The sequence below is a fragment of the Lissotriton helveticus genome, chromosome 6 (genome assembly GCF_964261635.1).
Source record: "Lissotriton helveticus chromosome 6, aLisHel1.1, whole genome shotgun sequence".
Lineage (NCBI taxonomy): Eukaryota > Metazoa > Chordata > Amphibia > Caudata > Salamandridae > Lissotriton > Lissotriton helveticus.
The window spans coordinates 1,879,078,406-1,879,100,751 of record NC_136067.1 but is presented as its reverse complement, the minus strand read 5'-3'; the positions used below and the strand labels follow the sequence as shown (position 1 = coordinate 1,879,100,751).

At 45.0% G+C, this 22,346-nt stretch overlaps 1 protein-coding gene across 1 annotated transcript in view; it reads right to left on the bottom strand.

Moving 5' to 3' along the window:
* LOC144763841 (mitochondrial amidoxime-reducing component 1-like) overlaps positions 1-22,125 on the bottom strand; it is a 278,087-nt gene extending 255,962 nt beyond the window's left edge. Inside the window, exon 1 of the mRNA XM_078649812.1 lies at positions 21,712-22,125. Coding sequence (XP_078505938.1) covers positions 21,712-21,974 — 263 coding nt within the window. The 5' untranslated portion in view covers positions 21,975-22,125. The remainder of the gene's footprint in view (positions 1-21,711) is intronic.
* Between the last annotated feature and the right edge of the window lie 221 nt (positions 22,126-22,346).

Sequence of the window (22,346 nt, the reverse complement as noted above, 5' to 3'; positions counted from 1 at the left end):
CTTAACGTCATATACCTACTAAATCAACTATTCACACATCTTTGGGCAGTCACACACCTCCCACCGAACCACATACACATTCACTCTCCCATACACATACTCAGTTAACTAATCAATAACTAATCTAGACTTTCAAATAGCTAGTAACCAACTGGAGAAATAGTTTTCACAACAACTGACAAAGTGATACATATGTTCACACAGTTTAGTCATTATCCAATATATTTAGAGAGACACTTTAAATTAGTCAAGTAAACAGTCAATCACACTGCTACTAAATCCTCCATCCAGATATTTATATTTATATATCCACTCATTCTTCAATGCAAATTGCTATATATATAATACATATTTAAATAACGAAGCAAAGCACATTCAATGGATGATGTCATCAGTGATGTCATTTGAGATGTCATCAGTGATGTCACTGACCATGTCATGAATGATGTAATATGTGACATCATCAGCAGTGGATTGCGGGCGCGCGAGATATAGTTAATACAACTAACTATATCGGAGGAATTTCAATAGTTTTGTAAGCGTGAAATGTCCAGCTAACTATAACACCCCTAAAACCTACAGTTTTTTCTGTGAATTTCTAAAGTTTTTTAAATGCTAATTCCTAACTATATCAGGCCTGAAACCTATGGTTTTTTCAGTGAATATATATATGTTGAGAATGGCAGCTTGTCTGCTGAAACGCGTTCCTGTTTGTCCATAACCTGATGTAACATGCGCAATAAATGAGAGAACCCCACGATGACGAGTTGTTGCTCCTTAATCAGATTTGTTTGGGGATCATGTCATATACGAAGCAAGGTAGACGCTTTCGCAGTGCTGATGTCACAAGCGCCGAGCGAAGGGATTTATTATTTCTTGAAACATTGTATGCTGTATTTTTAAAAACTCTTTTTACTTCACGTTCTTACCTTCTTGTCCGCTTCCCCGGTCCACCACTGACTTTGTCAGATTGTTGTGGAAGGAAGACGGACCTGCAGCATACCCCGGAAGTCTCTCTCACTTCCGCTTCACTTTGCAGGCAGGTTGGCAGACTAGTGCTTTCCCCCTGACATGCATAAAAGGACCATTCTCCACACCTCAGCTTGATTATGAAGCAAGGTGGACGCTTTCGCAGCGCTGATGTCGCGGGTGCCGAGCGAAGGGATTTATTATTTCTTGAAACATTGTATGCTGTATTTTTAAAAACTCTTTTTACTTCACGTTCTTACCTTCTTGTCCGCTTCCCCGGTCCACCACTGACTTTGTCAGATTGTTGTGGAAGGAAGACGGACCTGCAGCATACCCCGGAAGTCTCTCTCACTTCTGCTTCACTTTGCAGGCAGGTTGGCAGACTAGTGCTTTCCCCCTGACACGCATAAAAGGACCATTCTCCACACCTCAGCTTGATTACGAAGCAAGGTGGACGCTTTCGCAGCGCTGATGTCGCGGGTGCCGAGCGAAGGGATTTATTATTTCTTGAAACATTGTATGCTGTATTTTTAAAAACTCTTTTTACTTCATGTTCTTAGCTTCCTGTCCGCTTCCCCGGTCCACCACTGACTTTGTCAGATTGTTGTGGAAGGAAGACGGACCTGCAGCATACCCCGGAAGTCTCTCTCACTTCCGCTTCACTTTGCAGGCAGGTTGGCAGACTAGTGCTTTCCCCCTGACACGCATAAAAGGACCATTCTCCACACCTCGGCTTGATTACGAAGCAAGGTGGACGCTTTCGCAGCGCTGATGTCGCGGGTGCCGAGCGAAGGGATTTATTATTTCTTGAAACATTGTATGCTGTATTTTTAAAAACTCTTTTTACTTCATGTTCTTACCTTCCTGTCCGCTTCCCCGGTCCACCACTGACTTTGTCAGATTGTTGTGGAGGGAAGACGGACCTGGAGCACTCCACGGAAGTCTCTCTCACTTTGTTTCACTTTGCAGGCAGGTTGAGTGGCTACCTGGTTTAAAAAAGGGATGATTTTTCTGGCACGCAGTGGGTGCGCCTGCGGCGCGCCGAAGGCACGCCAAAGTCAAGCCCGTCTGCGCCCGTTTGCGCTATACCGGGCCCAGGGCCACCCACCTTGGTCCTCCAGATCAAATCAATAACAAAATACCTTTGGTATATTCTTCTGATCAATTCAAAAACATTAGAGTATATGGAAGTTTAGCATCCAATAATCTCAACTTGGATCACATAACCCTTACATATCCATTTATGCCCTGCAAATCCAATTGTTATACGCATTCATCTAACCATAAATCACCTGATTCCTCAGGAAACAACATACATGCCGCCTTGATAAACACCCGCTCCCTTCCTAAACATAAATACGAGATTCAGGATTTCATTGAGAGTTTTAAACTGGATTTTCTCCTGATAACTGTAACCTGGGGCAACGCAACTGCTGGCCCTGATTTTCAAACAGCAACCCCAGCTGGATACTTAGTCTATAGACAGGACAGACAAGGAAAAAAAGGTGGAGGCCTGGCCATTATATATCGGGATACCTACTCTCTCAAATCAGAACCCGTCCCTTCCAAAATATGTGAAGCATGCTGCTTCACTATTTCATTTCCACATCTGCCCCCCTTTAAAGGGATACTCCTCTATCGCCCCCTGGATCGCGTTCGCAATTCTTGCTCTCCTTAGACACCCTACTAGAATTAGTCGCAGGGGAGAACAATTTCTCCATCATAGGTGACTTCAATTTTCAACTGGAGGCACAAAGGGATCAGGATACAGTTGCACTTAGGGCCGAATTAGAGGCTGTAAGCCTTCCACAACTGGTCACGCTGCCTACCCACATTGCGGGACACATTCTTGATGGAATCTTCTCCAATAACCAAAATATAACGGTAGGAAATATTATCCCTCTGTCCTGGACAGATCATTACGCAGTTTTCTTTGACATCCAATATAAATATAATCAGGCCACCCGTCCCACTACTGTACTCCCGATACAGTTTAAGGCATGGAGCAATATCGACGCTCTTGATTTCCACACTTCGCTGGTCTCTAGTCAACCGTTTTTTTCCCCCACTGACCCTGACCTAGCCGCCATCTCATACACCAATTGGATAAAAAAATGCAGTTACTAAGGCAGTACCAACTAAACGTAGATCTCATAATAGAAACACGCCTTCTGCACCTTGGTTTGATGAGTCTCTTAGATGTGAAAAGCAAAAATGCCGAAATTTGGAATGCAATTGGCGTTCGAATTATGACCCATCAAAGAAACTTATCTATAAACAATCCCTTGCCACCTATAAACGTCCCGTAATTACAGCTAAAAGTCAATTCTTTTGTCACCAAATTAATTCTGCAAAAAATTTGGCTAAACAACTATATGAAGTGGTATCCAAACTATCGGGGCAAGGCCTAACAACCCCTACCATCGCGACGCAGAAACTTTGCAACTCTCTAGCAACCTATTTCCAAGAGAAAGCATGTTCCATCTACAATGTATTCACTAACACCAAGCCCTCCGTCACTTCCTTACGGGACTTTAGTGATCCCAGCACATCCTCTCTCTCTAAAAAGAATTTCATTCCCCCGGTTGCCCAAACTCCAAACTTTGATGAATTCACCTCAGTATCTGCTGATATCATCCTACCCCTCATTTCATCATCAAAATCAGGGTCCCCTGAGGATCCTTGTCCCCCTGCTACTCCTAAACTTGACCTAGATATTATTGGAGCCAATCTGGCCTCCATAATCAACTCCATGTTCAAGACTGGAATTTTCCCTACTCTATGGAAAAAGACGATTATCAAACCTCTCATCAAAAAATCTAATCTAGATCCAGGTGACACGGCCAGCTATAGACCGATTGCCTCTTTGCCGCTCCCGGCAAAAATTACAGAGAGGGTAATGAACACTCAACTAACCCAGTTCATCAAGCAACATCATCTGCTTGATGACACGCAATTCGGTTTTAGAAAGGGACATGGGATAGAAACTGCACTTATTAAAGCCTCAGATGAAATTAGAAAAATCATGGACAGTGGAGGTGCAGCGGTCCTTGTCCTGCTCGACCTTTCTGCAGCGTTTGACACGGGCGATCATGTCACTTTGATCGACCGTGTCACTGCATTAGGAATTGGACATATGGCTAGAGCTCTGCTAACGTCCTTTCAGGCCAATCGCTCAGAATCTGTCATGCTAGGCACCTTCAAATCGCTTCCATTCTCATTTCCCTGTGGGGTCCCTCAGGGATCCTCGCTAAGTCCAACGCTATTTAATATCTATATGCTGGACTTGTCGAGGGTCATTAAATCTTACAATATGGGCCTTACCTCTGCTGACGACACCCAACTTGTGTTAGTTATACACAACGATGGTGATAGGGTTGCAGCCAACTTCCAGAAAGGAATGCTTGCCATAAGCTCCTGGATGGCAGATAATTCCTTGAGGCTGAACTCCAGCAAGACAGAGGTCATGATTTTTGGTAATCTGACACCGGCCTGGTCAGCTCTGTGGTGGCCATCTGACCTAGGAACACCTCCTATCCCAGTCACCAAAGTAAGAAACCTGGAAGTCATTTTTGATACCAAGCTTAAATGTATCCATCATGCCAATTCTGTAGTCTCATCTGCTTTTTACTCTATCAAAATCATTATAAAGCTTCTCCCTTATCTCCCAGCCTCAGCGGCCAAAACATTGATCAGTACTTTAGTAATGTCCAAAGTAGATTACTGCAATGGACTTCTGATCAATGCACAAGAAAAGGTGCACAATAAACTTCAGCTAATCCAAAACGCGGCAGCTAGACTTCTGACAGGCACCCCTAAATTCAAACCTATTTCTAAGGTGGTTCGCCAACTTCATTGGCTGTCGATTAGAAGTAGAGCTAAGTTCAAGGCGCTCTGCATTGCCTATAAATCCATCAATACAATCGGGCCCTACTTAACTCAAACATTCTCAGTCCCCTTACATTCCCGCCAGACAACTCCTATCATCCAGCATTAATCTTCTCATGGTTCCACGGACAAAGAAGGCTTCGTGGGGTGACAGATCGTTTATATTCGCCACCACCAAACTTTGGAATAGACTGCCCTCCAACATCAAGACCAGCCCTTCCCTATTTGTTTTCAGGATACAGATAAAGACCTGGCTCTATAAACAATGATCCTCCTAGTCCCCTCTGCTTTGTTCTTTTGCAGCGCCGAGACACCTCCGGTTAGTTGTGCGCTTTATAAAATGCATGAATAAATAAATAAAAATATATACATGTAAGAATTTATCTGCAATAACGTTTCTATAAATGTTCACAGGATCTTGTGATGCTGTCATGTTTGCTTACTCGGCTGTGAGCTACACATATTTTAACTATATTCTTTTGTGGGTTTTAATTTGATGATCCATGTTTTTTATGGTACATCACATTTTGAGCACTCTTTTTTGACAACCTATAATCTTTAAAATATACAAAAGTACTAAACTATCTATATGCATACTTGTTATATTTTTGATGGTAATCTTGGAGCTTTTGTGTATTGCGGAACAGACAATATGAATTGTTTTCAAATTATTGACACTTGTCAAAAAATGTATATTCATTTGCAAATGCAAATTTCATTAGGACACTATCCGCTATATGTATCAACAAACCATTTTGCATTTCCTAAATAGCGAATTTTAAGGAATCGCTATTTAGGAAATGCAAAACGGTATGTATGTACAAAATCGCTTTCCAATAGCGATTCCTTAGCATTCCTAATTTGAGATTAGCAAATTGTTAATCGCAAATTACCCCTTCATTTCCATGGGCCAGGAGGCCCATAGGAATGAAAGTGCAATTTGCAATTAGCAATTTGCTAATCGCAAATTAGGGATTTTTCCAAGGGTGCAGGGGTGTCTCAAGAACACCCTGCTGCACCCCTGAAAAAGACATTTGGGGGTATATGGCGCACATACATGCCCTAAGGGCATGTATGGGCGTCATATGGCACCTTTGGTTTTTTTCAAAAAAGCTTTTTGATAAGAATTCGCAAATTACCACCAACTAGAAGTTGGTGGTAATTTGCTAATCCTTAATGGCATTTTTTGCATATTATTTGTTTGATACATTGCATTTAAGGAATCGCAAAATTTGCAATTCCTTAAGTGCAATCGCAAAATAAGGATTAGCTAATTTTGCTATTCCTTATTTTGCATCAAACTTGTTTGATACATACCATTTGTCTAATTAGCATTCGCAAAGGCCGAAATTCGCAGAATTTCGGCCTTTGCAAATGCTAAATAGCTTGATACATATAGCGGTATGTCTTAATTATTATTGTTTGCTTTGCTATTATGGTTATTATCATCTGCCTTGAACAAATCATTTATTCAGTTGACTATTCTGTTTCCAAAATTATAAAGCAATTGCTCTAATATGATTTTCAAACGATTACAAGATATGCATCAAGTTGAAATAATGTATTAACATCTTTAGATACTTTAACCATTTTAAAATGGCGTTTGTTTATAGACTACAAACAAAATTTGAAATATTGGTCTGTCATTTGTTTCTACACTATCTTCACTGTGAGGACGTGCACTTTATTGATTTGTCCCACTATTATGTTTACTATAAAATGGTCCACCTCTCTGAACGGGTTATGTGATCAAGCTCTCTAGAGGAGTGAAATGCGTCGTCGGATGGACATTTGTCCTTTAATTTGAAATACATCTTACTCTGCTACCTATTCGAGGATTTGTATCTTCTTTCGGATGATTTATTCGCTGCAGTAACGAGGTTGGTTTGGAGGTCTGCACCTGGTGTTTTTCCATCCTTTATTGGCGGAACAGGAACATTGCTTTTATATATATATATATATATATATATATATATATATATATATATATATATATATATTATTTTCTAATAATGTGTTAGGTTTGTTTTTCATTATTATCATTACATTTTTTCTTAAAGTAGTTCTGCTTGGTTGGTTTCTTTGTATTTATCTTGCTGGTTTTGTATTAGTGTAATTTTAATGCAGTTCTATACTTTTATAATTGTTATAATTTGTTTTGCATTTTAATTGTAAGTTGTTTTGCATTTTAATTGTAAGTAAATCTCACCCCCAAATTGCTGTTTATTTTTATACAAGTAGTCAATTTAAACCCTCTCAAAAGTAAAAGTTTTAAAAATTAAAGTTCAAATAAAAGTTTAAAATTAAAAAAAAAATCAATAAAAATAGTAAATGTACATAATGAAATACAAGTTTTTTCAAAATATAAAATTAAATCACGATTTCTATGATAAAAATAGCATGAAATTATATACCAAGTATTTATTAATACCTTTAATTTCCGTTTTAGACATGTAAATAATAATCTGTTGTTTTATATATCGATGTATGAATTCTTTTTACTTTAATTTTTTGATAGGATTATGGTGAGCACCTCACGATAGGCCATTATCCACAGTGTCTCCAGCCCTGAACAGTTCACCAAATATTCATTGATTTCAGTTATGTTATTTTAACTGAGGAGGATTTGGACCAAACAAAAGTGCAGGGCTGGAAACAGCGTGTGCTATTATCTGGAGGAAGGTAGTCACCCAAGACAGCATGTTTTAATTTTTATATTTATGCACTTTATTTTTTATAGTGGAGGAATTTAACTTATTTTTTAAACATTTTAAATGTAATACTTTACAGTTGCTTTTCATTCATACTGACTTTCAGCCGTCGGAATTTTTTTATTCACGTTCAGTTTTCATTTTTTAAGCTTTTGGGTCTGTATTATAGACTTATAATAGAAAAAGAATTACTTTAAGGATGTAGTTCTTATTTATATTTGTGATTATTGTTGTTCTAGGTTTCATTTTAAAAAATATTTTATAGGCTTACTTTTGTGAAATTGTAAGTGCTTTGCTTCTTTTCTTCCCTTAACTAGATCCTTTTGGCATTTCACTCCGGCAGAGTAACAGTCTCCTGGGAAGGTGGCTTCATGTGCAGCAGTCTGGTGTGTTCTCCTGCTCTTTGTTTAGATTATTTTTTAATTAAGGCTTTGTTTCTATTTGTTAGCTGTTTTGGATTTAAATTTGATAGGTTAAAAGTGTTAGTAGGAGTTAGTCATTTTTTGTTTGGATCTTACATGAAAAACTAATTTATTTTTTCATGTATCTTTAATAAAATTGTAACATTTGTATATACATGTTATCTCATGCTATGGCACTTTATTATATGTTTTGTTTATTTTGGGGATTTGTAAACATTTTAATGTTCAATAACTTTGTTATCGATATTCAGGTTCGGTTGCATTTGTATTAATTCCTGTGATCTCAGTATTTTTATATTTTTGTGCCGGATGATGTTTGTTTCATGATATTTTTGTCTGCAATATTTTTGCTGTTGATATTTTTAGTTTGTATTGGGGTTTATGAAAGTCAGTTTTAGGCCTATTAATATTTTTGTACTCACTCAGAGAGTTTCATGCTCAAGTGGAACTCTCGAAATGCGGAATAGATTTTCTGCTCTTTGTACCAAGGTAAACTCACAACTGTGCTACTTTGAGTACCCAGGTTGGCTAAGCACTCTGTATCTGGTAAAGGCCAGACCTTTCCGATGTTATGATCTTGGGAATCAACACATTGGCCCAGGCCTGATTTACAAAACACAAAAACACTCCAGGGTAGATACTGACACTCATAATTAAAGCCATATGACGGGCTTCATGTCAGCCCACTTCATCCTTTGGTCTATTAAAATGTAATTTGCATTTTGCTTCTGCCCACCACTACAAATGGCATGGATACATGTATCAGCCCACTTCAGGCATTAGTTTGCACTGTGAGTGATGTCTTCCCACCTGCTTACATGTGCACATATGCCTTCAAAAGAAGTGCTCTTCGTTGCCATTAATTATCCTTTTCAATCAATCAATCAGTGACACTTATAGAGCGCGCTACATACCCGTAGGGTCTCAAGGCGCTGGGGGGGGGGGGTGCCGCTACTGCTCGAACAGCCAGGTCTTCAGCTTCTTCCTGAAGGAGAGGTGGTCTTGGGTCAGGCGCAGGTCGGTCGGGAGGGAGTTCCAGGTCTTGGCGGCCAGGTAGGAGAAGGACCTTCCTCCTGTAGTCGCTCTTCGGATGCGGGGGACGGCGGCGAGGGCGTGGTTGGCTGATCGGAGGTGGCGTTTGGGAGCGTAGAAGTTGATCCGGCTGTTGAGGTAGCTCGGGCCTTGGTCGTGTAGGGCTTTGTGTGCGTGGGTGAGGAGGCGGAAGGTGATTCTTTTGTTGACGGGGAGCCAGTGAAGGTCTCTCAGGTGTCCGGAGATGTGGCTGGTTCGTGGGATGTCGAGGATGAGTCTGGCTGAGGCGTTCTGGATCCGCTGGAGTCTCTTCTGGAGCTTGGCGGTGGTACCGGCGTAGAGGGCGTTGCCGTAGTCCAGTCGGCTGGTGACGAGGGCCTGGGTGACGGTCTTCCTGGTCTCGGTGGGGATCCACCGGAAGATCTTCCGTAGCATGCGTAGGATGTTGAAGCACGCCGAGGAGACGTTGTTGACTTGCCTGGTCATGGAGAGGGAGGAGTCCAGGATGAAGCCCAGGTTGCGTGCATGGTCTGTTGGTTTGGGTGCGGTGCCCAGGGCGGGAGGCCACCAGGAGTCGTCCCAGGTGGAGGGGGAAGAGCCCAGGATGAGGACCTCCGTCTTGTCAGAGTTCAGTTTCAGGCGGCTGGTCGTCATCCACTCGGCTACCTCTTTCATCCCTTCGTGCAGGTTGGCTCTGGCGGAGGCGGGGTCGTTGGTCAGGGAGAGGATCAGCTGGGTGTCGTCGGCGTAGGAGATTATGCTGAGGTTGTGTTTGCGTACGATGGCCGCGAGGGGGCTCATGTAGACGTTGAAGAGGGTGGGGCTCAGAGATGATCCTTGAGGGACGCCGCAGATGACTTCAGAGGCCTCTGACTTGTATGGTGGTAGGCGGACTCTCTGTGTTCTTCCGTCGAGGAAGGAGATGATCCATTCCAGCGCCTTGTCCTGGATTCTGACGTTGCTGAGGCGCTGCACTAGGGTGCGGTGGCAGACCGTGTCGAAAGCCGCGGAGAGGTCTAGGAGGATGAGGGCCGCTGTTTCTCCATTGTCCATCAGGGCTCGGATGTCATCGGTGGCGGCGATGAGGGCGGTCTCGGTGCTGTGATTGGCTCGGAAGCCGGACTGTGAGGGGTCGAGGGATCCGTTCGTCTCGAGGAAGGCGGCCATCTGCTTGTTGACGGTCTTCTCTATGACTTTGGCTGGAAACGGGAGGAGCGAGATGGGGCGGTAGTTCTTGAGTTCGGTGGGGTCTGCTGTTGGTTTCTTGAGTAGAGCGCTGAGTTCGGCGTGTTTCCAGCTCTCAGGGAAGGTGGCGGTGTCGAAGGATGTGTTGATGATGTCTCGCAGGTGGGGTGCGATGACAGCGTCGGCCTTGTGGAAGACGTGGTGAGGGCAGGGGTCGGTCGGTGATCCGGAGTGGATGGAGTTCATCGTGCGGATGGTGTCATCGGTGCTGATCGGGGTCCAGGCGTGGAGGGTGGTGGTGGGGGGTGATTGTTCGGTCATGGTGTGCGTTGGTTGGTTGTTGAAGCTGTTGTGTATGTCCGCGATCTTGTTGTGGAAGTATGAAGCGAGGGAGTTGCAGAGGTCTTGCGATGGGGTGATGTCGTTGTTTCCTGCGTTGGGGTTGGAAAGCTCTTTCACGATGTTGAAGAGTTCCTTGCAGTTGTGTGCGTTGTTGTCCAACCGTTCCTTGAATGCTGTTTTCTTGGCGGCGCGGATCAGCTGGTGGTGCTTCCGGGTGGCAAGCTTGAAGGAGGTCCTGTTGTCCGGTGTAGGTTCCCTTCTCCAGACTTTCTCGAGGGCTCGGCAGTTCTTCTTGGAGCTCTTGAGTTCGTCGGTGAACCACGGGGCTTTCTTGCTGCCGGGTCTGCTGGGCGGGGTCCTCAGCGGGGCGAGCTCGTCCGCGCAGATGCTGATCCACTTCGTGAGGTTGTCGGCGGCCTGGCTGGGGTCCGCTGAGCTGGCAGGAGGGTGCTGGCTCAGGGAGGTGGCGAGCTGGTCTGCTGTGATCTTGTTCCAGCTTCTGCGGGCGGCCTGTTGTTGGTGGTGGTGGGTCGTCGTTCTCTTGAAGGTGAAGTGGACGCAGCTGTGGTCCGTCCATTGAAGCTCTGTGGCGTGGCTGAAGTCGATGTCTGTGCTGGAAGAGAAGACTGCGTCGAGTGTGTGTCCGGCGAGGTGGGTGGGGGTGGACACCAGTTGCTTGAGTCCCAGGTTGGCGAGGTTGTCCAGCAGGGTGGTGGTGTTGCGGTCGTTGTTGTTCTCCAGGTGGAAGTTGAGGTCCCCCAGGAGGATGTAGTCAGAGGAGGGGAGGGCAAGCGGGCTGACGAAGTCGGCGATGTCCTCGCTGAATTGGGTGCGTGGTCCCGGAGGTCGGTAGATCAGGGTGCCTCTGAGGGTGGTGTTCGGGTTGGTGTGGATCTGGAAATGCAGGTGTTCGGCGGTGGTCAGGGTGTTGTCGGTGCTGGTCGTGAGGCGGATGGTGTTCTTGTGGATGATGGCGATGCCTCCTCCCATCTGGTTGGCGTTGCGGTCCCTCCGGATGATCTTGTAGCCCTCTGGGATAGCGATGGCGATGTCGGGAGCTGAAGAGGCGTTCATCCAGGTCTCCGTGAGGAAGGCAACGTCAGGGGCTGTGGCGTCTAGGAGGTTCCAGAGTTCGATGGCGTGTCTGTGGACGGAGCGGGTGTTGAGCAGGATGCACTTGAGGTGGGTGCTGCTGGTGTTCGACTTGGCGGGTGCTGGTGCGAGGCAGGTCCGGATGCAGGAGAATTTGCAGGCGTGGCAGCTGAAAGGTCCGTGGGTGCGTCGTGGAGTGGCTTGATGGCATTCTGGGTGTCGGCCGGTGTTGAGTGCGATGAGGGAGGCGGCGGAGTACGTCAGGCGGGTCGGTCGGGGTCTTCGTGGGCCAGGGGTCCTGGCGCTGGTCGCGATCCGGTCGCGGACGGGCGCAGACGGGCTTACCTTTGGCACGCCTTCGGCGCACAATCGGCGCGCCCGCTGCGCGTGGCCGCTGCGCGTACGCACGGTCGCCATTTAAGGCGAAGTGCGCGGGTGGGCGGAGCAGCTGGGAGGCGGGAGCGGGGAGGGAACAGAAGAGAAAAGGGGCGGGACAAATGGCGGTGGCGGGAAGCGGGAAGCGGGGAGGGAGAGCGGAGGGCGGCGAGGTAGGCGGGCAAACAGGAAGGAGACAGACACGGCACAGAGGTAACAATCACTTAAGCAGGCACAAATGGAGGGCAAAACAGGAAGGAAAACGGCACAAAAAATACAGGCACAAATGGCGGGCAAAACAGTGGAAAAACAGCTAAAGAAACGATCATACGGCACAAAAAGAAAACAAGCACAAATTTAGGGCAAAACCGGCGAAAACCAAAGGGGAGCGAGCAAGGCGGCAGCGAGGCCGGCGCTGAGGCAGAAGGCAGGCAGGGGGCACACGCAGCAGCTGGTGGCCGTGCGGCGCTGGGGTGTCCCACAAGTGGGTCACACTCACCTGCGTCGCACGGTCGCCATTTAAGGCCAAGTGCGCGGGTGGGCGGAGCAGCTGGGAGGCGGGAGCGGGGAGGGAACAGAAGAGAAAAGGGGCGGGGCAAATGGCGGTGGCGGGAAGCGGGAAGCGGGGAGGGAGAGCGGAGGGCGGCGAGGTAGGCGGGCAAACAGGAAGGAGACAGACACGGCACAGAGGTAACAATCACTTAAGCAATCACTCAATTATTTATCCCTTTGTATCTCTGCAAACACTGCAGCAACCACAGCAATTTCGAGAGTAGAGTCCACATCAGTGCCATTGTTGTCACCATGGCAAGGACTAGAGCAGTGACCACACTGTAGCCACAGCAGAAACCAGAGAAGTGATCACAACCACAACACAGCTAAGAAAGCAGCAGCAACCACAAATGACCACAACTCCATCTCAGCAGGAACAACAGCATCAACCACAGATGTCATTTCAGCAGCAACAACAGCAGGGCAAAAAGCTGCTATCACTGTAAGTGTCCAGGAGCAGTAAAGGAGGCCACAATAGTATCCACAACAGTTGTGACCACAGCGACCACCAGAGCAGCAACAGCTCCAACAACAGTTGTAAGCACAATAGTGACCACAAAAATAACAGCAGCTTCAATTATACAGACACAATAGCAGCAACCATGGCTGTAATCACAGTACAGACCACAAATGTCACTGGGAGAATTATAACAGCAGCCACAATTACTGTAGCAACAACTACACTAGGTACCAAAGTATCATCAATAGTCGTTACAACAGCAGCAACTACAGTAATGACAATAACAGGACAGGAGCCTGCACCATGACAACAGCTGTTACCATGGAAAGGATAAAAGCAGCAACAACAGCTCAAATAAAGTTTTTTTTTTTGTTTGTTTTTTTTGCAGACTTTTATATAGCGCGAACTAGACCCAAACCAAATCAGGTATCAGAGCGCTTTACATAGCACAAGTTACGTTACATGAGGACGGACACATCTTCATTTTAGGCACGGGGAGATTAAGTGATTTGCCCAGAATCACAGGAGGTTTTTGGCGTCGTTACCGAGACTCGAACCCAGATCCCCAGGTCAGAGGTCGAGCGCCCTAGCCGTTAGGCCAACCCCTCTCCCCTAAGGTTGGGAACAAATGTCACAATGTCATATGTGTGGCCCTTAAAGTTCAACCTCAGCCAGCTGGATAAATAAACAAAATTATCACAGTTTAATTGAAGGCAAGCACTTTTTTGTGGAATCACACATCTGCCCAATCTAAACATGTACTCCTGGCTCCCAACATGTGAGTGGAGACAAAGCCCCTTTCTAGTGATTCTCACATAACTGTCCAGCCAGAACATAAAAATCACATAAAGGCCCTCTCTGCGCTATAGCCAGACATTTTTACTCTCACTCTGTGAGCAAGACTGAGAGGGACCTGCAGTGCTTAATTTGAACCAGTGGTTTCTGGTGCTCGGCACCAACACTTGATTGTCAGCACCGGGGCTTGTAAAAGTTTACCACATGGTGGCGCTGTTCTATCTAATTAAGTGATGAGCACAACAACAGTTGTTTAATAATTCAATATACATTAAAAACAAGTATTGGTAATGCATCGATTTAGGCTATGTGATGAATAATGAGCAATGTGCAGGCGAAACCTAAAAATCAAAAAATGGTTGCAAGAGAACCCGAACAAGCGACGCCCGCTAGTCAAAGCATGCCTCTCAAGTCAACCTGTCAAACATAGTAACAGGAGCAGAAAGTGACATAGCAGCTTTCTAGGGGTGCTCTGGCGCTGCGTGAGAGCTTGGTATAATCGTGCGTTGTTTGCACACACTTTAGTCACATCTCGGTTGTGGATAAGGGAGCAGCTGCATCTTTAGATGCAGAATGAAACGTGAACTGTTCAAGTGGGAGTCGGTTAGATGAACCCACTGCCAGTGTGCATCATTAATTTGCGGGGAACAGCGTTTACAACGCAACTTTTACAACGAGGTGCCTTTACGACGCAACCATTATAACGCAACTTTTACAACGAATTGCGCTGGGGGGAACTCTAGGATAGGGAATAGTTTTAATTTACTATCCAACACCTTCACTACTATCCACGGGGACTGGAGTTGGAATAGTAAATTAAACTATTCACTATCCAGCGCCCCCCAACGCAAGTCGTTGTAACGACTTGCGTTGTAAAACTTGCGTCGTAAAGGCATGTGTTGTAATAGCATGCTTTGAAACGACATACATCCTTAATTTGCTTACACAGATGTTGTTAGGATGGAAGTGACAGGCACGTAACAAAGGGATTCCGTTCTGGCACAAAGTGTGAACAGACCCGTGATCCCAAACAAGCCATCTTCTATCTAATTGGAGCTGTCCAGGTGAAGACGCTCATCTCAGATGTAATAAAATGCGATGCTCTTCAAATGGTAGAGCTGAGTGAGGTGTGTGCAGACCTTCCTATATGTGTGCGACTGTACCAGGTCACAAACAGGAGCTGTGACTAAGGTGGAAATAGGTTAAAAGCGTAATTAAGTAGAAACATCTCTCAGTGGGCATGGGCCCAAGTTTTGGACAAACAGTGTGAGTAGAAAATACACTGAGCATTTAGGTGAGCTGTAAAACATGTCTTTGTTAACAGGACTGGGAACTCATTAAACAAGTCTCACGGAGTGGAGAGGATGTGGCACAGCTGCCAGAGCTGCTGACTCAAGAGATGGAGATCCCAGTTCAAGTTTCGGGTGTGCAAATCACATAATCTCTCAGGTGATACATTGAGCTATATAAATCTGCTGCAGGACAACAAAGCAGAAAGAGGCAAAACTTTATAAAAGAAATAGTTCCATCAAAGCGGATGTTAACGACTATGGTAAACTGAGAAGAGAAGCAGCCAAAGAACAAGCATTGGTAAATGCAGGAAAGCATGCTCAGATCTTCCTGGGAGACTTCAACATCCACTGGAATTATATAAACGATGCGATTGTCAACAGGCCCAAATCCTTCCTACTTGACCTTAACCTTACCCAATTATGTGACAGCCCTATGCATAACAAAGGAGCCATGCTAGATCTAGTCATTAGTTAGCCCAATTCTTTCCTCCTGGAGTTGATCCTTCCATGTGACTGGACGTACCACTACTGCATCACCTTCCTCTGCCTTGAATCGTTAAGAGCAAGCAGATCCCAACCTAAGAACCCAAAACAGTTGAAAAGATGTTTACGGAATATCAACTCGCAAGACATGACGGCACTCTGTGATAGCATCTTGCTACCCCCTTTGAACATATACGATGTCCATGACCTGACAACCCACTATAACTACACAATGCTTAATGTACTTGACTCAGTAGCACCACTTCAGCTTAAACAAGTGTCCTCTAAATGCTCCAAACCGTGGTTTAAAGATAGTCTTAATGCTGAAAAAATAAATTTAAGACTTGCAGAAAGGAAATGCGATTGCATCCCTCCCTTGAACATCTTTGTCACTTGAGATCCTTGCAAAGCACATAAAATGAATGCATCAGATGCTCGAAGGCCACCTTCTTCAGAACTCAACTAGATCATGAAAAAAAAGTCCAAAAACAGTTAGAACTCATCAAGTCCCATGCTAACAATCATCCTAACATCTCCTCTCCGGGTCAAGGGACACTCCTGAACTGAAACTCCTGAACTGCGAAGAATTCGCTGTTTTATTCATTGATAAGTCTATTAAGATTGAGATGGAATTAAGCTTGGCCCGTGATCACCTCCCGAGTGGTTCGCTCAACACCCTACACCCTTCCAAGTCGACAAGCACTGACGCTTTACAGCACTTCCTCCCCAAAAACAATGCATCTTGGAGTCTGTTCCAAACCTTGGATGAACTCACTATACGCAAAATGCTGTTGACATTGAATCCTTCCAATCACTACAGTGACGCTTTGCCATCAAAACTGTTCCCGGAAGTGAGATCCTCCTTACTAACATGCTGGATGACGATCGTCAATACTTCTCTTATGCAAGGTGCTATTCCGGATTGCCTTAAATCAGGTGAAGTTACCCCGATCAAAAAGAAACCAAAGGACGATCCCAAGAACCTTCTTAACTTTCGGCCAATCACCAACATCCTCACCTTAGCAAAACTCATAGAAAAATGTGTGTTCGCCCAACTCTGTCATCACATTGACCACTTCCATCTCTTGGACCAATGCCAATCTGGTTTTTGCCCGGGTCATAGTACGGAGTCGGCGCTAACACACATTGTGGATGATGCGCTTAGAATGCTGGATCACAATGAATCTTGACTATTGAATCTTCTTGACCTCTCATCAGCATTTGATACTGTCAAACACAATCACCTAATTGACCTCCTGGAACATAGGATGATGCTGTCTTTAAACTGGTTCTCTTTGTTCCTTCACAACAGATCCCAAAGCTTCAAGGTGAACTACCCCTTGTCACATCCTGCACCAGTCACCTTGGGGGTTCCACAAGGCTCAGCACTGTCCCCCGATGCTCTTTCACCTGTTCATGGAGCCTCTGACAGAAATTCTAAAATCATACAGCATTCATTATCATATGTACGCGGATGATACCCAACTATACTCGCCTCCCCCGAAGACATTCAGGTCCTCAACTCAGTCCTGTTGGAAACACAAAGCTGGTTGACAAGTAATCAACTGAAGCTAAATGATCTTAAAACGGAATTCTTACTGATCTCACCCCACAACCAATCCCCTGTCATGGAGCAATGGCTCAATCAGCTGCCTGCTCTTAACTGTAGACCGCACCTCATGGACTCGGTATCTTCTCTGGGTATCATTCTGGACAAAAGCCTTAAAATGCAGAAGCAAATCAGTTCCCTCACCAAAGGAGCGAACTTCCAACTCAGCCTACTCAGGAAACTCAAACCCTTTCTCCCCGCTCATGACCTAAAGGTTGGCGTACAAGCATTAGTGATCTCAAAGCTGGACTATTGTAGTTCAACACTTTGCGGCCTGCCTAGAGTGAGGACGGCTCCTCTTATGGTTTCCCTCAATTCCGCTGTTAGGCTCTTAACTGGCACAAAAAAATACCACCACATCTCTCCAGAATTGTGGGACCTGAATTGGCTTAAATATGAATGTCGGATACAGTTAAAAATTGCAAGCATGGCTCACAAGGCCATCCATTTCAAGACCCCGCTGTACCTCGCCTGGAAACTGGAGCACTCCTGCAGTTCTAGAGCCTTCAAAAGTGCAGGCACCCTTTTGCTAAAACCACAAAAATTCAAGAAAAAAAAAGGACCTATAACCGAACCTTCTCAGGGATTGCTCAGAGGATCTGAAACTCCCTTCCACCCGAAGTCAGGGTGAACCCCTCCACTGTCTTCTTCAAAAAAGAAGTCAACGGAGTCTTGATGAAGAAATTTCTTCCTTAGCCTGGCTCCATCTGGTTCTGGGTAAATATCCTTTCACTCTGCCCAGCCACCTGGTTCACGAGTATCTTAGATAATTCTAGACTGTGGTCTTGTAGCGCTGTCGATTCTGTTGTGTCTGTGTTTCCCTCTGGATAATGTTTGACAATTTTAGACTTTGATTTTGTTGCCTTGCTTATTCTGTTTTGTTTGCTTATAACCATTGTGATGCATAATCTGTAAAGCGCTCTGTTAACCTCGGTGGTGATGTTCGCACTACATAAAACTTTCAAAATAAATAAATGATACAGCCAATAGAAATGGGAGAAACGTAAGTGACAAGCACAGGAACAAATGAAAAGACAGGAAAGAGAGGGGAGCGGGATGTTAGCCCCTTTTAAGTTTATATTAAAGACAATAGATATCACAAGATACCTAATGACTATTGAATGCTGCCAAAGCCATTATTATAGCTTTAGAGGCCTGGAATAGGTTGAATTGTCACACTTGTAAAAGTCCACATTTGTAAAGCGCACAATCACCCGTAAGGGTCTCTAGGCGCTGGGGGGCCGTCGGGAAGATTAAGCGAGCTATTGCCCAGAGTCACATGGTGCTGGGCTAACCTGCCGCCGGAGCCGGGGATCGAACCGTGGTCCCCAGATTCCAGCGTCAGTCGCCCTGGCCGCGGCGCCACACCTCTCTTGTAGGAGTGTGATGATTACTAATTGTGTTGGTAATGCCATTGGCAGTGGCAATGTCTGGTGCAAGCTACAGAGGCCTCCTGATGAGGGCCCAACACTTGTTTTTTTTATGAATTAAGCACTGGGGCCTGCAATGTTTCCTTGGATAGGGTTAATGTTAGCTTCCCATCTTTCTGAGGAAATCAATTTCATGCACAGCAAGGAACTGCATTTTAAACAATCATGCGAGGTGTTTTTTTTTTCACAAATTGCGTTATCGATTGAGTTAAACTTGTAATTCTGACTATGCTGATGTGCCACAGGAGTAGCGTTTGCCTGACCAAGTCTACTTCTGTTTCTTCAGATTTCTGCAGCTCACAAAAGCAGATATTGTAGTACGGAGATTCCTATGTTAATATTATACTGCTTAAGTCATAATGCCCTTCAGATATGATTCATTACGATCTCTAAACCTCTTTGTTGATGTCCTTATGAATGTGTACAGGATCCAGTTTGGGTTTAGACTTGTGGCAGGGGAGTCCTAACAAAGGTTCTAAAACAGCTAAATTAGTTACCACAGGAGGACAGAATCAAATTCAAAGTTGCCTGTATAACATCCATAAACATTCACTATGTCCAGCAAGATTACCTAAACTCTACCTTACAATATCGGGAGAAAAAAAACAACTGAGAAGCAAAGATGTCCACCGCCTTATATCTAAAAATCCTAAAAGCACATCCTGTCAACTCCCAGTCCTTTTCTGGAGCAGATCCATTTCTCTAGGACTCACTTTCAGCTGAAACGAGATGCCAAGATGACCTACTGACATCTCACCAGCAACTTAAATCTGTTCTTTTCATACAAAAGTTGCATTAGGAGCTAACCAGGACCCACTCCCTTTCGCATTTTCATTTCTTTCTCCTAGAACTCTGCCTTTTTCCCACCTCAAATCTTTCCAATGTTCTGTCTACCTAATCTTGCCATAACTTTGCCTTTTCCTCCAGCTTCTTCTGTCCTAGCTATCCTTCCACCCGTATCCCCTTCAGGTTCCTCACTTCACTATTCTATCTCTTCCCTACTCTTACCACTATACACCTTCTTTGTCCTTCACTCCGCCCTATCACTTCATTCTTGCTCTTCTATATCACCTTTCCCTGCCGCTACCTTCTTTTCCCTTTAGCTGGCTCCACTAAAGTTCATCCCAAGATTCTCCTTCAAGACTAACTGCACCACTTTTACTCCTACCTCCTTCTCCTACAGGTCTACTAAATGATGCTTCAATTATGCCTCTTGGCCTCCTATTCCCACTTATTACCCTTTCCCTAGACTAAATCTGTCCAACAGCTTTGCACTTTCCCTTGCTCCCTTCCTGCTGCACGAGTACTATGCCCTGAATGGTCACAAATGACTACTAACCAGATATTTGTTTCCCCCCCCCCACTCTAAGGTTAAAGGAGTTGCCCATCCCTAGTGCAGTCCATTGACACAGTATGACTGTACAGGATCATGCCTCTGTGAACTTTTAATTACGCCAGTGTAATCAAAGTAATTTCAATAATTACAAATTCCTTGTGATGCATAATTACTTGATTAAGCCAGCTTGAGTAATTAAGAGCAATTTTGGGCAAAGATCCTACCACAGGAACTCATGAACAAAGAATTTAGAGAGAGCAAGCAGCTGCTGGCTACTGCTGTAGTATTTTGTGCTATTTTCTTAGCCCAAAATGCATCCTTGGGCCCAAGTAGAACGTGAGGGTGTTCTTTCCACTAAGAAAATAGTGCTAAATGCTGGACTACGCTTCTCACAGAATTGCGCATAATCATGAATACTTTTGCTGTAATTGTGAGTAATTACGCTACAGAGAATTACTCCAGTTATGCCCAGCCCTTTGCAGAATCCTGTCGCTGGTGCATTATTGTAACCTGAGACATTCTGTCTCGTCAGTTCTGTTCTTATAGTTAGTACATTGGTGGTAATGAAACAATTGGTCTCCACTAGTATGCTTTAAAGTAAATGCACCATGAAATTAGTTTAAACAAAGGAGTTCGGTCTCTATTATAAAGCACGCCGACCTCACTTGGTAGAGTTTGCTATGGAAGGAAGCAAAATTATAGAAAAATAAGAGTTCCGTTTCCCACTCCTACACAGTTTTAGCTATAGGAGTTCCTCTGGATGACAGAATATAGGTACAGCTACAGTAGATGTTTACAAGTGCACTTTTTGGACAGACTTGAGTGGTGTACAGAAACCAACATGTCACACTGACTGAGACACACTTTACCTGACAACCCAATGATGAAACATGCCATTTCCATGGGTGAGGCTTCGACGTGCTCTCAAATTACATTGTATGTCCATATCCATGATAATTACTACTAAGCACAGACAGGACACTTTGGGGAGCCCTAGTTATAGTGTGGCCAGAGGACACTGCTCACCTTTATAAGTGTTAGGCTGATCCAATAGGAACAGTTCATCCAAACTGCCAAATCATATCGTGAGAAAAAACAAGCACTGGCAAAGCTAATAAGACTTGCTTTAATGTGCTCAATCAAACACAGGCATGTAGAAATATGCAATCTATGTTTGCCTCACCCTTTTGTAGACAGCCTCTTTCTTTACCTTTTATAACCTCCCCGTTTTTTCCCCCTCAGTTTATGGAGCCATGCAGAAGGTTACCCACCGACACACCCAAAGAGCCTATGCACTGCTGTGCATGCATGTGTTTCCAAGCACAACACCATGAAGATCAGACCTATTGGCAATGCATGCTTCCATTGAATGGCTGGTGCTTGTAGTCCTGCATTACTGCGGCCTGCAGGTGGCCCCTCCCACCATGTGGCACTTTCTGCAGTCCTGGCTTTTTAGTGAGCAATGCTTTGTATTCTGTTATTTTTTAAGCAGTACTTAGCTCTGGTTAAAGAAGAATGGCAATCCAAGCATGCAATGTGCTATTGCCTTAAACTCCCGGACAGCCTGAAACTGTCATGCGTGACAATAGATCACAGGGCAACGAGGTTTGGAAGAGAAAAGTAGAAAATAAAAAACAGGAAAATGCAAAGGGAAAAACCTCCGTGCTTTCCTCCACCTAATATGGGATCTACAATTACTTAAATGTGTGTTTGTTTTTGCACAGAAGAGTGGTGATACCTGTCTCGGAGCTCTCCGTGCTTCAAGCCCAGTTTGGTGCACTCGGCTTCCTCCAGGGCGACCCCTCTGCAGGACTTGACGGGGTAAATAAAGAGCTGTGAGACCACCCCGACCTGCCGCCGCTCCCTTCTGCTCCTGCGCCGGCTCTTCCAGAGCCAGGCTGCGGCCAGGCCCACCCCGAGCGCCGCCGCGCAGAGGACGGCGGTCCGGTGCCGAGAGAGCAGCTGCCCGCCGGCAGCCAGGAGTCCGGGTCCGGCCGCCATTGCCTCAGCCTGAAACAAGCGCACAGCAGGCCGCTCGCGCAACACCGAAGTACGGAGGGTTGTGCAGTAACCAGTAATTTATTGCGCTGAGCACGAGGAGGAAGTTCACTTTGTAGCTAGTACATTTTGTGGTTCACTAGGTCTGGCACAGCAAGTCCCAAATCAATCATGCCCTTGCCTCTCCATTAACTGTTTCCATACATACTCAGTGCTTTAAATGTAAAAAAATAAGTGCAGATACTCATTAAAATGAGCTAGAGGTGTGGCAAGTGGGTGGGACTAGGGGCGGGGCTACGGGAAGATATGATCGTACATAATGACTTCTGTACCAGTTGCAGCACATATCAAAACACATGAGAAATGCATTTACGT